Genomic DNA, 15,785 nt, shown 5'->3' on the forward strand with positions numbered 1-15,785 from the left:
GTCACGGGTCTTGGTGCAACTCTCGCCGTCTGGCTGACACGCACTGACAGACATTATAGATGCTGCCAGCGCAACAATAACGGTGGGGAAGGAGAAACGCATTGTTCGTGCGAGGTGGTGTGAACTGCTGAGGTGCTCTGGGGTGGAATGGACGGTAGGAGATGACTTTCTTTTATACTGTCGCAAAGCAACGCTTAGTATTTTGGCCAGGATTCTATTTGGCGGAATGGTTTATGCGGAGCCTATCTCTTGGTTATTTCGTGAGAAATTGAGCCAGTGACTCCTGCTCACTGCCAGCAGAACTTTTACGCGTCGCATGTCACAACTTTATTTGTGAGGAGGGCCCACATTAATTTAGCCCCACAGTTACTCTCATGTCAATGAACAGATTTCACTTGTAGAGCTGGTAAAACAGAAGCACGTACCCGCTCCACTCATTTGCTTGTGCAGTTGGAATAACGGAAAAGAAGCAAACTCATCAGTTTTGACATTTGGCGTTTTTTGAAGCACTGGCCCGAGCGCGGGCATACCCCTCGACATTCCAGTCTCTAAATATACGCGGGGACGACTTAGCCAGGTTCTGACCACGGCCGCTTTCACGTATGTCCACACTGGACCAACGCGTCGTCAAATGAGCATGACTATTTTATGTGAAGCATCACCATGTTGATATCGTCGGTGACGACTTCCTAAGCGCATCCGTCTTTGGTGGAAGATATGCCTTCTTCGCACATCTTCCCTACCCGTGAGCCTCTGAGTTTCCTTTCGACCCACCATGTCTGCAGGGTCATACTGATAGACTTTGCCAAAGTAGATTGGTGTGATGTTCACATGTGTTCGTAAACTCTTCAGGACTGTTCTTTTTGCATGTACATATCACTCCTCGATTACACGCGAGTACATAACTAGATTTTGTCGCTGTCACACTTCGATGGAAACATTCGTGTTCATTGATGTTCATTTCGCATTAAACCTATCACTAGAGAAGATATCGTGATGCTCGTGTGTTATTTAAGTCAAATGGTAGCTCGAACTTGCCCAAATCATCCTCGCACTTCCGATTTCAATAACGTTCCATCAGGTAAGTTATCATGCCCTGTTACATCAATGTAATAAAACTACAAATGTGGAATGAACCTGGTCCAAGCTACTGTATCGTATGCACCAGTAGGTAGCGATTGTAAGCTCAGAATTATAAGTATAATTAGCGTAACGCGTGCAGCGATGTATATGAAAGAGGCTATTTGTCCAGGAATAAATCCAAATATCATCCAAAACCCCCAGCCATACATGATTGCCAGGGCATCAAACAAAATAACTACCGGTGCACATATTACCACAAGGGAAGTTGTGCACCATAATATGTATTCTGTGTGACTGTGAAAAAAGTAATTCCAACCGAGACAATGTATCCCTCCAAACGCCATCCCACTGAAACATCCAATGAGAAGTATGATCTTACCAACACGATACCCAGTCAGTACCCCACTCAGGCCGTCTTTGTAGCCACCTAGAGATGGAGCACGACGAGAACGGGCAGCACGGGGGGAAGGTGTTGCACTAATGCCCATGAGACAGACAAAGGGATAGAGAATATGTCTCTTCATCCGCAAGTAGGACTCAGAGGGACGGCTTCTGTTGAAGCTTGAGGAATCATCATCAAGAAAATCTCTATTGCTAGAATACAGACGAATCAGAACAATTTCAGGCAACGATATTGACAACGTACTCATAGGCTAACCGGCCTGGCAGAGTTGCAGTTGCTTTCAGATGAACAATACAAGGACATCCTACATCCTTAGGCTTCTTCCACCACAAAGCATAGGAAATGCAGGTCAGGGCAGTTACGGCCAAAGTGTCAATTTCAAGTAGGGTTATCGGAAGGTTCTGGATGTAACGGGCAACAAGCTGGGCGACGAACCACACCAACTGAAGAACGGCGATGCCTTTGGATAGTCCATCACCCTTACTTCGATCTTCTATCTCTGCCTCTGTGATGACAGGTAAGTCCACGGATCCCTTATTAACAAACTCCAGGAGTTCAATGGGAGTAAGAGTAGCTCGCGGCTTGCCATTGACGTGGAGCATAAATCCACCCATCCATGCGAAGAACCCATGGGTTATTGTCCATCCTATGAAATTGGTTACGTGTTAGTGCTGCCTGACTGAAGAGTCCGAGCATGTAACTGACCTTTAAACTCCACTAGTACAGGCCCGGGCTCTACTAGTACAGGCCTGGGAACAGTTGAACTTCCAGAAGTTCCACTTGCTTCTGAAATATCACTAAGTGATGGCGCTATGCTCTCTGACATATGTTGATCAGCGCCGGAGAACCGACGAGTCATTCTCCATTCTATGAAGGTATCGGTGACACGTTAGTCTTGCCTGACTGAAAATTCTAAGGATGATGTAACCGACCTTGAATCTCTGCAAGTCTAGGAGCGCTTGATCTTACATTTGCTTCCGAAATGTCACCAAGCGATGTCGATATGCTCTCTGACATGTATGGATCATCCCCAGAGGACTCATTGTTTATTCTCTGTCCTGTGAAGGCATCGGTTGCATGTTAGTCCTGCCTGACCGAAGAGGAGTCCAAGCATAAACTGACGTTTAAACTCTGCATATTTAGGAGCGCCTGAACTTCTATTTGCTTCTGAAACGTCACTGACTAACACAGCTGAGCTCCCTGATATATCTCGATCACCGCCGTGGGTCGTGGTACTTTGTGCACTAAACGCATCCGAGTCATTGAAGTCCTCTGCAGCCTCAAGATGGATGTCAAACTGCCGTGTGGCCCGTGTGCTCGTGAGTTCTGGGGCAATCAACACTAGATGACCATTACTAACCACCGGAGATGTGCTCTCTAATGTAACTGGACCATCGCTGTGGGTTGTGGTAAATTGTATACTAAACGCACTGGCATTAAAATCCTTTGCAGCATCACGAGCGCTGAAAAACTGCCGTGTGGCCCATGTGATCATGAGTTCTGGGGCGATCAATGCTATAACCATGATGAATAGACGACGGGAGGTAATGGCCACTTTGCCCTCGTCCATGCCCGGGATATTCGGATGGACGGCAGTCCATGTGCACGCAAACAAAGTTAAGCCACAGCTCAAGAGAATATCCCACAAGGTTCTGGTGTTGCAGGATGGACAGTTGCTAGCATCGAGTGTATGGGTACTGGTATCGTTAAGACTGGCGCAAACAAACGGAATGCATAAGAGGACAGCGCAGGGCAGGAGGGTCATCATGATGGTGAAGTTGAGGACATGGCGTCTGTTCATCCTGCTCTCTCAGGCTTTAAGGGCAGGCCACTGGGTTCAAGCGCTGATGCTGTACTATATTCACCGATGGCAGTGAAATTGCAGACAGGATTGCACTGCCGAGTGCCAGGCGCGCCCCGACACGGGCGAATATTCATGAAGTGACGAAGGCCGCACCAAGACCGTAGTTGGGATGATCAAGGAGTCCAGACTCGGAGAGGTCGTAGACTAATAATAGACGAAGGAAATTAGGAAAACAGTCAATTCCTATATAAAGTTCATGAACCAAATTTGGCTCATCAACTCGGTAAATTGTCGGACTCGCCTTCGACGATTTTTTCCCCGGATGACACGAGTACCCCACCATCCTTTACTCGCTATAGTTGTGCAATGTCGCAATTTTTCTCGGTTCGCTCTTGTTCACCTCTGAGGTTGCGATAACAGTGCATTTTTGACAGCGTTCAGCCGTGACTCACTGATAGGCTCTCCGCAATTCCACCGCATGGAAGATCTCCAAGTCACCCTCCGCTCGTTCGACTCTCAATCTCTACTTCACATCATGTTCACCTTCCTCACCATCGCCATGATTCTTGCCCAAACAAGAACACGTAGCATTTGATACAGACTTGACACGATCTTGGCCAACTCAGTATCTCCAGTGGTTGTACAACCAGCGACCGACAACGAGATAGCGGCAGACATATCCACTACCTCATGACGATGATGCACTGCACTATATCATATAGCAAGTTTCTGTCATCTTTTTACACCTCCCCGCAGTCCCTCTCTTTATGATTCTTCAAGCTTCAAGGGTTTCGGCTGTATCCTGAAGGGAGCCTCTAACAAATGGCGAGGTGATGACATCAGGGAAATAAGGGTTAGGTGGTGGGAATGAGGAAAGCACAGGCGAGGATGCTCCTAGTAGGGCCTGCGACATCTTGAGGAGAGGTGAGTCCGCCTGCATAATCCACTCGGATGCTTGAAACTGGTTCGGAAGAGACTAATCAAAGCAATACAGCGTCTCAAAGCCCGAGCGCATAGTGATCGTAATGGCAGGGTAAAAGAAGTTGAAAATTGTGCCCCATGTTCAGAATCATGACGGTTCTTCAAGGGATTGACACAATCTTACTCATTTTCTCACTATCATGTTGAATGCAGGGAAATGCTACGAAGATTCACTATGAATGACACATACATCATCGGCTAGAATGCACTCTTCGTCGATGAAGTTGTCCTCTCAAGCTCCCATTTGTTTTTGAATCTCCCTCGCTGCTCCAGATCCCGTAGAAAGAGATCGGCTAGATGCTTTCAGACTGAATGCTACCATAGTCATCAATGACACAAAGTGTCTGGGTTTGCCATGCTATTGTACATGCATGAAGTGACGGCGAGATGTATCAGAGACATACAATTGCTTTGGACTGGCAGTGGATTGTACACTCCTCGTGATTGGCGTTGCAGACAGGACAACATTTCCTGTTATGCACGCGGTCTGAAGCCATGAATGAATACGGCTCAGGCCGGGAGGATGATAAATTGCGCTGGCACTGCTGGTGAAAGCGGAATGCCCTGGAACCACTTAATGCGCTTTTCAAACTCCTTGATGAAAAATCGTGACTCGCACCCGGAGTCAAAAGTGTCTGTGAATGCGAAAGAGTATCTTCCACCTGCTCGCATGCAATGATCAGCGCGAACCAGACATAGATACGAGAAAGCGGCTACAATCGAGATGATACTCTGGATGACAGAGTGCTCGGAAATTCTCAATTATCCTGAGACCTGTTTGCCATGATTGACACAAGCGCAGAAAATATTTGTGTGCGAGGATGATTTCAGAAGCGGTCGAATCTCATGTACACATGTTAAGAGATATTCAGGGTGATCAGTTACAACATGCACTCACTCCAGTAATCCAAGGATTTGGAAGCCTCATGTTCGTTGATTCAGGCAAGCGTGCTCGCAAAGGAAGGGTGAATTGCCAGCCATTTCATTGCCAGGAGTAGTGCCTGGTGATTCAGCATTTCACGTGAATCCAGTGCACATGACGCCTACAAAGCAAAGTTAAAGATAAGGCAGCCTATACATGAGGTGGTCAACTGGTCAACTAATCATCTTACGTTAATCAAGTGATCAGGAGCACACGTGCTCTGCAGGCAAAACGAGAATGTCATTAGGATTTTCGTCGTGGCATTTAGTTGATGTTACAAGGGGCTAAATAGATATGAGCAATCAGGTTTAGAAGGCCGTACATAGAAGATGGCTTTCTTGATATGCCATGGACAAGATCAATTTTGGAAACCATGTCTGTCCACGTCCTGCTGCTACCAAAGCACGTCATCTGGGTCTTTTTCCAGTCCATCTCCCTCTTCATCTTGATCACTGTCTTACTCGATATCCTTGATGTTGCTGTATGCTACATACAATCAGTACAAAGACATGCTCTGAAATTGCTTAATGTGCAGGAACACACTGTCTTTTAGTAGAATCAAAGAGTTAGTGTTCACTATTCATCCAAAAAGATAAGATCACATACCATGTGAGGGCGGGACATGACCTAGTTGGGGGTACGTAGCCGAGGTCTCACGAACACGGCGTAAAAACACTTCCTGATCGTGTTGGGATCAACAAGCGGCAACAAGTCAAGCAGACGAGTGACGTACTTCAAACTGAGAGCAGGTCATGTCCGTAGCACCGTCAGCGTCATCTAAGAACCTCGAAGCACGAGATCACGCACCCGCTGAGAGCAGGACATGGCCGTGGCACCGTCAGCGTCGCCTAAGAACCTCGAAACACGAGATTATGCACCCCCTGAGAGCGGGACATGGCCGTATTGGGCTCTCTTTTGAAGGTGTGGACATGTGTATCCACCTGTGGTTCCCACGTAACCAAGCTAATTAGACGTGACAGCTGGGCCTGATGCCCAGTGAAAACTGGACATGGCCAAAACCATTGAGATCGAGTGGAATATGACGAATTTAGAAGCACAATATTTCACCACAGGAGACTCGCTGTGGAGACTAATAGAATATTTCGCGTCTGTTGATATCTTCTCGAATGTTGTAGGGTATGTTAAGAATATCCATAGCATATTTCACCACATTTTGGTTCAGTTCGCGTGGTACGACAAAATCGATTGTATTCGAGTCAATTGTGCTATAATCTACTAGTACAAATGCTTCAGTCCACGATCATAAAACACACGATAGGGCCATATAGGACAATAATGATAATGCGGAACCGGAGCAAGCACAAGCAATTGGGAGGCAACCAGCAGGCGACAGCGAAAGAACAGGAATGATGTGGGCAGGCGAGGGAGATGAGCAAGCACAAGCAATCGGGAGGCAACCAGCAGGCGACAGCGAAAGAACAGGAATGATGTGGACAGGCGAGGGAGACAAGCAAACACAAGCAATCGGGAGGCAACCAGCAGGCGATACCAGGCAAGCTAATACATGAGACCGTCGACGACATCACTGTTCTTCGTCCAGCGCCCTGCCTTTTCCTACCAAGTCTCAGCAACACGATAATGGGAGTGGCAAAGTTGTACTTACCAGTTCTCCAGCCTCCCTATCATAAGACTGCGGACAAAAGTGTTAGTAGAATCCATGAAAGGATATAGTAGTGAATCAGTGTCATAATACCTGGATCTGCGCCTCATTCAATGTAGAATAATAGGCATTGAATTCGTTGGTGGAACCAGGTGTAACCTGTTTAAGCCAGCGCAAGGCACAAAGGTTCCTATGCAATTTAGATAAGCACCAATCCGTTCAATGAGAAAGCACATGCTTACGCCCTTTCTTCGTTGGACCTGGCCGCATTTTTGCAGGCTTCTTCGAAGATGAAGTAGTCCCAGTGGCAGGAGCATCGTTCACCTGAGGGAGTGCAGCAGGGTTACCAGGCGCGAGAGGAATGTTTGTGGGGACCGTGGGTCTTTGAAGTGGACGGCAAGTCCAGCTTCAAACTTAAAATGGTCTTGGCGGTATCCAGCACAGTGGCACTTGTCGGTACAGTCGCGCTTGTCGGTACAGTCGCGCTTGTCGGTACAGCTGATTTCACCAATGGCCCGACGGGTCAAACCCATACTACAGATGGGTTGTGGTTTAGTAATACCGTGTAAATGGAGTAGATAGTACTTACAGGGGATTCGTCAAAACAATGCAGCCATGAGTCGGTGGTTGGTTTTCTTTCTCGGCTGTGGGTGACGGGGGTGGTATTGGAGTCACTACAGATGGCAGACTCGCATCGGGGTGTGGTATCGAGACACTACAGGTGCCAGACTCGCATCGGGGGGTGGTATTGGAGACACTACAGGTGCCAGACTCGCAACGCTACTAGCAGCGCTGGTGGTGTGTCTTCGAGTGTTGGCTTGGGTTCGACAGTGCTGTCTGAGTGGGACTCAAGAACAAGTGGGCAAACAGATTCGCCTAAAAAATACACATGAGTATGCGCTTGCGAAAAACATATGACCATACCTTCGGATTCAACAGTGAGAGGGCTAACAGATTGCCTGAAAATACACATGAGTATATGCTTGCAGATAAAAGAATACAATACCTTTGACAATGAGAGCGGATGTGCCTTTGACTGTGGTCAAAAGGTTCACAGACTCAGCTACTTAGTAAACATGAGTATATGCGCCAAAGATAAAATGATAAAAATACCTTTCACGCGCTTCAAAGCACTGCCGCCCTCAAAATCAGGGCTGCAAGTTCGCTTTGTACCGCGACGGTAGTTGATGTCGTTGTCTTCTTCTTTGACTTTCTTTGACTGCTTCAAGAGATTACCAATCGGCGTCAAGATGGTTCTTGCGCCACGAAGGATAGGCTGTGCTGCACAAATAAGTCCAACTTCCAGCCGTCCATTGCGAATCTAAAAAGAGGGTGCTTCTCTTCCATGATGCTGTGGAACAGCGTTCTAGTCGAGTGTAATCGTTTTGCTCCATGAGGTTTGCAAGAAGTCCTTTGACGGCGAACTCAAACCAGAGGCCACGAATAGTTTTGCGGATGGTGTCAAGTGATTCTTCTGTAATTGGCTCACCATTCTCGTCTTCTAGGAAGCTGCAGGTCCGCGCTTTCCCTTCTGTTTTGAGCCCTTGTGATGTCGTCTGCCATTTATCCCAGTCCGCACGTGTCCAGAATAGCACATCGGGATAGTCGTTTCTTATCGATCGGGGGGAGCTGTTTTTTGGGAGGTGCCGTCGGAGATATGCTAGTGCTGGTGAATGAAATTCATAGGATCAGCATTTACGAGCTGGACATTACGAGCGAGTTCCTGAAAGGCTGCCCTGTCAAAGCAGAAAGTTAATTAAGCAGCATGAATCCAGAAAAATAACCCACTCTAGGATAATCGATTTTGAAAATGCAGTTTTGGCTTGAACGAGCTCAAGTTGAAGTTGAATTGACCACGATTCTGTAATGCGACAATGCGAGTGTTCCCGCGTTGCATATATCCACCCCTAATATTGTGAATCAGTGCAGCCAAGTTTGAACATTTGCCCTGTATATTCAAAGTGACGCACCTGAAAAAGAGGAAGAGTCGTCCTGATGCTCTAAGCTGTCATTTGGATCCAATAATCCAGGAGAATATTCAAGGCCATGCAATTGATGCAAGCCGAGTGTGACCCAAATGCAATGGAGGTGGTGTGTGCAATGTTGGAACTGGCATCAGCAGAAAAGCGATATTGAGGAACATGGGGGGTATAGAATGTCATAATGGTTATAATGAAAGAGACACATAGGGTTGAGGATATTTGACGTCAGAATCAAAGCGCATATAATGACTTTGAGCTTAGTCAACAACAAGGCCATCGAAATTCTTCCAAGTCTTTTTTCTTCAGTCCTCCGGTACATCTACATCTTCAATGGCTTCATCCAACATTATCAGCTGCACAGACAATGTACTTTTCCAGGACAACATTGTCGTCATGGATGTCGAGAACCTCCTTGCTGGGTGGCCGACCTATGAAATAAATTTCACGCCTCAAAATCCAGGACCCGTCGTGAGTAAACTGAAAATCTAGTTACACTTGATTATATGCTAACAATTATTCGTTCCGCGCCAGAGTGAAAGTAGTAAGTCACTTAACACGCCCAGCGAGATGCATGATATCGGTCGAGAAGCAAACTGGTACCTGTAGCATATGAGGACGGATTAAGACCAAGGAGAAATGCTGGGTTTTGTGATGCCAGTCTCTGTCTTTCGCTTGTCGTACTGACGTTGGTTAGGCGACGATACGAGATGGAGGAGGTTTGCAGCATAGTTGTGTGATGCAGCGAGAGGGAGGTTGAACACATCAACATCAGGATGATCACATCCTGCAACATGAAAGTTGTTCGGACAAAGAAGGACAGGGTAATAATGAGTCCCTCGCTGCTTCGACGCCCGATCACACCGCAATACAGACGGCACCCGTTCTTGCCACAGTGACCAACCATGCCATCAAAGTATACAAGACCGGGACCATCAGCGGTGGCGAGAAACAGGTAAGGGTGTGATAAGAATATGATGTCACGCCAGGCATCGTAAACGGAGAGGCCTTCGTTCTGAAGTGCGGCAAGGTGATGGAGACCAGGAAAGAGGAACGAATCAATATTTTTCGGCTTGTTGGGGCCAGGGATAAATCCACCAGGAAGGACATGTGTTTTTTTGTATCGAACATCGGGAGCGTGATCCATAATAACCCAGACATACAGCCAGCAATCCGATACCTTGCTCTGGTAGAGTTGGGCACCATCCATCGAAATCATCAAGACAATGTCATTCTCGCCGATCTTGCCTTCAAGAACATCATTGAGATAATCACTTCCCATGACGAAGTCATCATATGTCTCAATGGACCCCCCTGATGTGCGAAGTTCATCAAACAGTTCCTTGGTACGTTCAGCGCGATATCGCATACATTTTGCACCCTCGCGATCACGGTAAAGGGCCTGAAGTTGCGGTCCGAGGGGAATAGTGTGGAATTTCCGAGCAACTTTGTTATGACCCCTACTGGCCTGCAGTTTGATCTGATCATATCGGTGTTTGTTGCAGATAGGGCAGTGGTCAAGGTCGGCAAATGGACTAGTGAAAGCGATACATGTGTCTGGGCACATGTCATGAGTTATAGATTCAACGCCAGTGTACTCGGCGATCATGCGTTCAATCCGATAGAAAACTGGGCATCTCATCAACATCAGGGTATGTGCGCGCTGTCGAAGCACGAATCCGTTCATAAGCAGTCTGTGCCGAGTGTTCGAGAGCATAATAAGTTGAAATTGAATGGTGAATGATGGGATTGATGATGTCTGGAGGTTCGCGAGGGGGGTTCCGCAAATTACTTCTGGCCTCTTCATCAAGTTTCGCAACAGGGTCATCTAATGATGCAGACCGCAGTGCTAGAATGAACTCCATAGTTGTTTTGATCTTTTCAAGAACCGCTCGTTGTGCAAGTTCCTCGATATCTATGACTGGTCGTTCTCTCTGAATGTTAGGTTGGCAGTCAGGCGGGTCCGGTAGGTTGTTCTCATCCTTGTGCACCAAAATCTTTGTTTCTAAGTCCCTGAACATGAAATCTTCCATCGCCCTGCCCATCGAAGTCGTGATCTTGCCCATCGCCCTGCCTATCAAAGTCGCGATCTTGCCCATCACCCTGTCCATCAGAATTATCATATCCCTCCCCTTGCTCTTCAAAGTTGTCGTCTCTGATGGTGAGGTCTTCTTCGTCAACTTGGCTGCAATGCCCTTCACCTGGAGATGATAGGACATCCTGGTGGCCTTCTCGTATGCGCTTCCAACTCCCTTGGGCTACCTCAGAGTCGCTGGGTCTTTTTGACTGGCCACTTGATGTGTTGATTCCGGCATTTCGAGAAGGGCCAGAGCTTGAAGAAGATTTGCCGAGGTCATGAGCGTGAGCCTGAATCTGTGCATGTAGTCGAGGGAGAGATTCCCAGCACGAATGGCGGCCCTGTCTTCCTTGGTTTCAGCTGCTTGCAAGTGTTTTGTACCACGCAGCACGAGAGACAGAATGGGGACGACTACCGTTGTGTCTCTTGCAGACACAAGTGTAGTCCACTGGCATAGGTAGGCTGATACACTATATTATAAGCTAGAAGATACTATGAGAATGAAACTTACAATTTTATCGGCAAGTGATCAGTTTGGTAGATAGTAGAGAGGGAGCCTCGGGTAGCTGAGGATACGCTGTGCTGCACCAAATGATGAGAACCTCGACTCAGATAAGATCCTGAATCAAACATACCAATTTTCACTCACCCCTTCGCTCTGCCAGTTCCTCCTATTTATGCCTTTTGCCCCCCCGGTTACACCAAATAGAGTTACGAAGCAAGATGGGTAGAACCGGGCGATATTACAATGGGATGTACTTTGGGTGACGAGGTAATGTGTGCGCGTGAATGTAAATGGTGTGCGTGCGATCGAGTTGTCGAGTGAAAGCAATGCGCTACAAGTAAGCAATGTAATGTTTTTGTGATGCAATGCAATGCTTTTACGATGTGGACACAATGCTTTTACAATGCAATGTTGATGTGACGCACAGACGATGACGTCATTGAAGATTATACCATATTACAAGGATAAATAATATGTCTAAACAATATTCTACGCTATCTCAAACGGTTTCTGGCCATGTCCAGTTTTCACTGGGCCTGATGGCGGGTCTAATTTGAGTGATATTTAGCTGTACGCACCCAAATGAATAATTGTTTCAATAAATCCGGGTCTTTAGGGCTGCAGAACATGCTAGATAGTGTAGGTACCTTCTGGGGTACTCGGCTATATCTGTCCCCGAGTATTGCCGCCATCGGCTGTCCTAATCGGGCCACGTCATCACCAAACCTTCGTGCTCGCTGTGCACAACAGCGAGCTCGAGTATCTCCCTATTGTGTCAATGGATTTGGGCCGGATTTTCGTACATAGGTATCCAATGCAATTTGTGATTGATGTAATGTATACTAAGGGACAAAGCCATACAAAAGAGATAACTAAGCTTCGTCCTCGCTGGTGTCCTCATCAGAAGAGTACACCAACTCTGCGCTCTTCGGGGCCTGAGCAGATGACCCAGACCCTTGTACATGCTTAGTCTGGCGCCCGTTCTCCTTTCCCTTGCGCTTACGGGGTACTCCGGCATCAGCACGCTTCTTCCGAGGCTTCCTGACAGTCTCTCCTCTCTTGCGGCATGCAGCGAGTAGAGTGCTATGTTCCTCTCGTTGCTGAGGGGACATGCGGAACCAATGGCAGGAGCCATCCTTCAATGCATTACGGAGCTTCAGGAGGGCGGTGTGGTTGTTGATACTGGTGGGGGATTGGAAGGGAATACCATCAGGCCAACCCCTCAGATCAATCCCGAGTTTTTCCTTGATTGCGGTACTGAAGTTTGCGTAGTTGATTCGTATGTCGCGTCTCTTAACTGTAGTCCCTATAGAAATGCCAGTTAGTACTGCGTCAAGCGAGAAATTGAAAAGAAACTTACTTAGGCCTGAATTAAGCAGGCGAGTGCAGACACATTGCATAATCTGCACCGTCTCGCGTTCGTCGATGCCTAGTGCGCAAGACTCAGTACATGCGCAGATGAGGATGCGAAAAAAAATACTTCGACCCGCTGTGGGTAACACAACAAAGGTGAACACAAGTCAGATGACAAGCAAACACTCTCTATGTTGGGTCTTGATATGCCGTGCGATATGTTCGACCCTTAAGGGAAGCAAAGAAAGCAAGGATCCACGAAATGATGCTGATCAACCCTGATCAAAGGCGACAAAAGGGCGATGTAAGCGCGAGAAACGCGCTCAAGGCGCGCGCGGGAAAGTGAAACGCGAAAAATGCGCGAAGTGCGGGAAGGCGAAAGTGCGAAAGGGGCGAAAATGCGCGGAGAACAGGGATGGTAGTGCGAGCAGCGCACAAGTGTAGAGAGACGATAATATGGTGAAAAGCGCGGATATAGATGGATACTGATACTGCCACTAGCTTTAGACTGATGCTAGGGCCTTAAGACGACGACGGACGCATGCATTGCATGGAACTAACTGCCAAGTACATGGTGGTAGAAAGATGTGGTCGGTAGCTAGTGGTGGCGTAAAACGAACATGAAAGTATGTAAGTTCTACCTAAGCGCTCTCCCAGGGCTCGGAGCCGAATAGGGAGCGCTCTAAGTATGTAAGTGAGGTAAAGTGATGTAAAGTAAGGGTGCATAACGAAATACAAAGTGTAATAGGCTAAATATGGTCTGATAACGAAAAGGGACACACCTAGGAACTGGTTGGATGATGGATGGATGCTCCTGGATGATGCGCGATGGAGTGCGCTTAAAGCGCGCGCGCGGGAATGCGAAACGCGAAAGCGTGAGAAAGTGTTGCGCCTATGGTGTGCTTTGCAGGAGAGCTGTGCATTGTATGCGCAAAATGACTGGAGACATAGCAGAAGTTGCGTATGGAGTAGGGCGACAAGTGCGAGAGAAATGTGCTAAGTGCGCGCGGGAATGCTGCGCGTTGTGTGGGAAAGTAGCGCGCCTATGGCGCGTTTCGCGGGAAAGCCGCGCGCCGTGTGTGGAATGACCAGAAACAAGATAGAAGTCGCATACGGATGATGGTGCGAGTCGTGCAGTAAAGGCCAGTTGCCAGAATTCGTAAAATGAGCCCATATGAGCCCACAGAAACGCGAGTCTCTACACCGCCATGCACGCCCATTGCTCCAGTTTCCGTGTGATTTCGTCGGCCTCCATCTGAAGAACATCTTCCCAAAAATCCATGATATTGTCAGTCCCAAACCACGTTGCCTGAGTAGTGTCATATACATGTCCATGCGAGGCGAAGAGACATGCATATATTCCGGTTCGAACTGCAAGACTATCCAACTGAACATTCATTAGCAAGGTGGAGACGCGGGATTGTAGGTGAACCTACTATCTTGAAGACACTGTCCCAAAGTTGACTGGACATCACGTGCCGCTGCAGTATTTGTAGCGCGAACACTCATGTTTTGAAGAGCGCGATGCTCGTTAAGTTGATTGATATACTCCTGCTCTTCCTCGGCGGTCAGATTGCGCATACTGTCATCTGCCTTCACCAGGTTTCGAATCTCTCCAAGTGAAAGTTTTGCACCGCGAGGTAGATCTGTCATTTTTATCAGTCAAATGATGTGATCAATCACGAAAACGACTGACCGGCATTGACTTCTTGCGCTTTCGCGTGGATAAGCGCATTGGCAAGTTGCACGTTGTGATTCCCTTTATAATGCTTTTCACCTCCCATAAGTTTTTTTACCTTCTCTTGAGTGATGCCGTGTTCGAGAGCGATGGCATTGATCTTCTCAGTTTCGTCCACCAGTAGACGTTGAATTGCGCTGGAGAGTCCATCTTCAGCCTCCTTGCGTTGTTCCGCAGACAGCTTGCGGGAGGCTTTTCTCGCGTTCGCTTGGGCTTTCTGTGCCGCACTGAGTGGACCCCGGGGGGGTCAGCGCAGGACGGTTCGCATTTCTTGCAGCCCAGGACAAGTTGTTGGTGTCAGCAGGGACCTCTGCTGTTGTGGTTTGGCTCGATGTCGTATCCAGGATGTCACGGCTTGGGATACTGGTGTCCGCGCCATTCTGAGGTATAGCGGGTGATGTGTTTGATGCGCCGTTCTGAGGTATAGCGGGTGACGCGTTTGACACGTCATTCTGAGAAATAGCACCGTTTGACACGACGTTCTGAGGGGTAGGAGGTAGGATGGCATTATGACTGTCGGAAGTGTCAGAGTGGCCTGCTAAAATGGTAGACAGAGACGGGAGTGACGCGTATAAGGCGGGGTCGTTCCAATCGATGGTGCCATTGAAGAGGGTTCCATTGTTGGAAGGCTGTGGGGTCGGTGCATACGAGTATGGGAAATGAGTGTTGAAAGGCTGCGGGGTCAGCGTGGATGAGTATGGGAAATGTGGTGCATGCGAGGGAAGGTACAGGTCATATTCCGGCTGGGTCTGCGAGGGAAGGTACAGGTCATATTCTGGCCGGGTCTCGTTGTTTTCTTTGGTCTTCATTAGAAAATTGTAAGGCTACACCAGAAGAAGAACTTGCCTGATAAGCCATTGCAATTGGAGTTTGAGTCGTCACTTGGGAAGACAAAATTCTCGCCGTACATAGTCCGAAGGCAAGATGCAAAATTTTCTAGAACCTGTCACGGCACGTCAGTTAAGTCACGGAGACGCGGTCATAACATCAAGAAAAATGACAATAAATTTATCACAATTTATTTACTTACCTAGATCACATCAGCGAGGCCAAGGAAATCACGTGCGTGCAAACCGTCAAGGCATGTCTGCCGCATACTACAGGGGGACTGTAAAGCAAGGTACTTTGTGGTTGCAGCAGGCGTCAATGAGTAAGCATTAGAACAGCAACATTGGGTGATGCAACTCACATAGGTGTGGAGTGGAGGTCCTGGAGGGACGAAATGATTAAGCCAAATTGATAGCTAGTACTATGTAGGACAGTTGTGAGTAAGGAAATTCAGAAACAAAATATAATAATGTACCTGTGAATATGCAGGC

General features: G+C 47.7%; 3 protein-coding genes across 3 annotated transcripts; all 3 read right to left on the reverse strand.

Annotated features, from left to right (window-relative positions):
- Positions 1-1,098: 1,098 nt before the first annotated feature.
- DFJ58DRAFT_704894 (uncharacterized protein) lies at positions 1,099-3,204 on the reverse strand. The gene is made up of 6 exons (XM_041383692.1): positions 2,847-3,204; positions 2,609-2,783; positions 2,419-2,544; positions 2,192-2,353; positions 1,730-2,132; positions 1,099-1,677 (listed from the first exon to the last, which is right to left on the reverse strand). Exons 1-6 carry the CDS (start codon positions 3,054-3,056, stop codon positions 1,119-1,121), a joined length of 1,635 nt encoding a protein of 544 aa, XP_041242272.1. The 5' UTR covers positions 3,057-3,204; the 3' UTR covers positions 1,099-1,118.
- A 3,205-nt stretch (positions 3,205-6,409) lies between these two features.
- DFJ58DRAFT_795583 (uncharacterized protein) lies at positions 6,410-9,047 on the reverse strand. Its single transcript, XM_041390537.1, has 12 exons — positions 8,669-9,047; positions 8,603-8,636; positions 8,240-8,425; positions 8,102-8,180; positions 7,928-8,036; positions 7,821-7,880; positions 7,529-7,631; positions 7,404-7,502; positions 7,049-7,196; positions 6,818-6,973; positions 6,701-6,768; positions 6,410-6,622 (listed from the first exon to the last, which is right to left on the reverse strand). Exons 1-10 carry the CDS (start codon positions 8,709-8,711, stop codon positions 6,899-6,901), a joined length of 936 nt encoding a protein of 311 aa, XP_041242273.1. The 5' UTR covers positions 8,712-9,047; the 3' UTR covers positions 6,410-6,622; positions 6,701-6,768; positions 6,818-6,898.
- Positions 9,048-12,247: 3,200 nt separating this feature from the next.
- DFJ58DRAFT_662709 (uncharacterized protein) lies at positions 12,248-14,668 on the reverse strand (the record flags this gene model as incomplete). Its single annotated transcript, XM_041382316.1, has 5 exons — positions 12,248-12,681; positions 12,736-12,787; positions 13,933-14,160; positions 14,199-14,374; positions 14,425-14,668. Coding segments are annotated over 5 exons (1,134 nt in total), but the record flags the coding sequence as incomplete, so codon positions are not given.
- Between the last annotated feature and the right edge of the window lie 1,117 nt (positions 14,669-15,785).

This window comes from Suillus subalutaceus (assembly GCF_016647625.1).
Source record: "Suillus subalutaceus strain FC151 chromosome Unknown DFJ58scaffold_77, whole genome shotgun sequence".
NCBI lineage: Eukaryota > Fungi > Basidiomycota > Agaricomycetes > Boletales > Suillaceae > Suillus > Suillus subalutaceus.

Excerpts from the sequence above, each read along its gene's own strand:
- DFJ58DRAFT_704894 (XM_041383692.1), bottom strand. The coding sequence starts at position 3,056 with ATGGACGAGGGCAAAGTGGCCATTACCTCCCGTCGTCTATTCATCATG. Across the intron at positions 2,784-2,846 it reads TAGAGAGCACATCTCCGGTG|TTTGACATCCATCTTGAGGC; the intron begins GTTAGTAATGGT and ends GCCACACGGCAG. Across the intron at positions 2,354-2,418 it reads TAGACTTGCAGAGATTCAAG|AATGGAGAATGACTCGTCGG; the intron begins GTCGGTTACATC and ends ATACCTTCATAG.
- DFJ58DRAFT_795583 (XM_041390537.1), bottom strand. The coding sequence starts at position 8,711 with ATGCAACGCGGGAACACTCGCATTGTCGCATTACAGAATCGTG. Across the intron at positions 8,426-8,602 it reads TCAAAATCGATTATCCTAGA|AAACGACTATCCCGATGTGC; the intron begins GTGGGTTATTTT and ends CCGATCGATAAG. Across the intron at positions 7,881-7,927 it reads TGCTTTGAAGCGCGTGAAAG|TAGCTGAGTCTGTGAACCTT; the intron begins GTATTTTTATCA and ends ATGTTTACTAAG.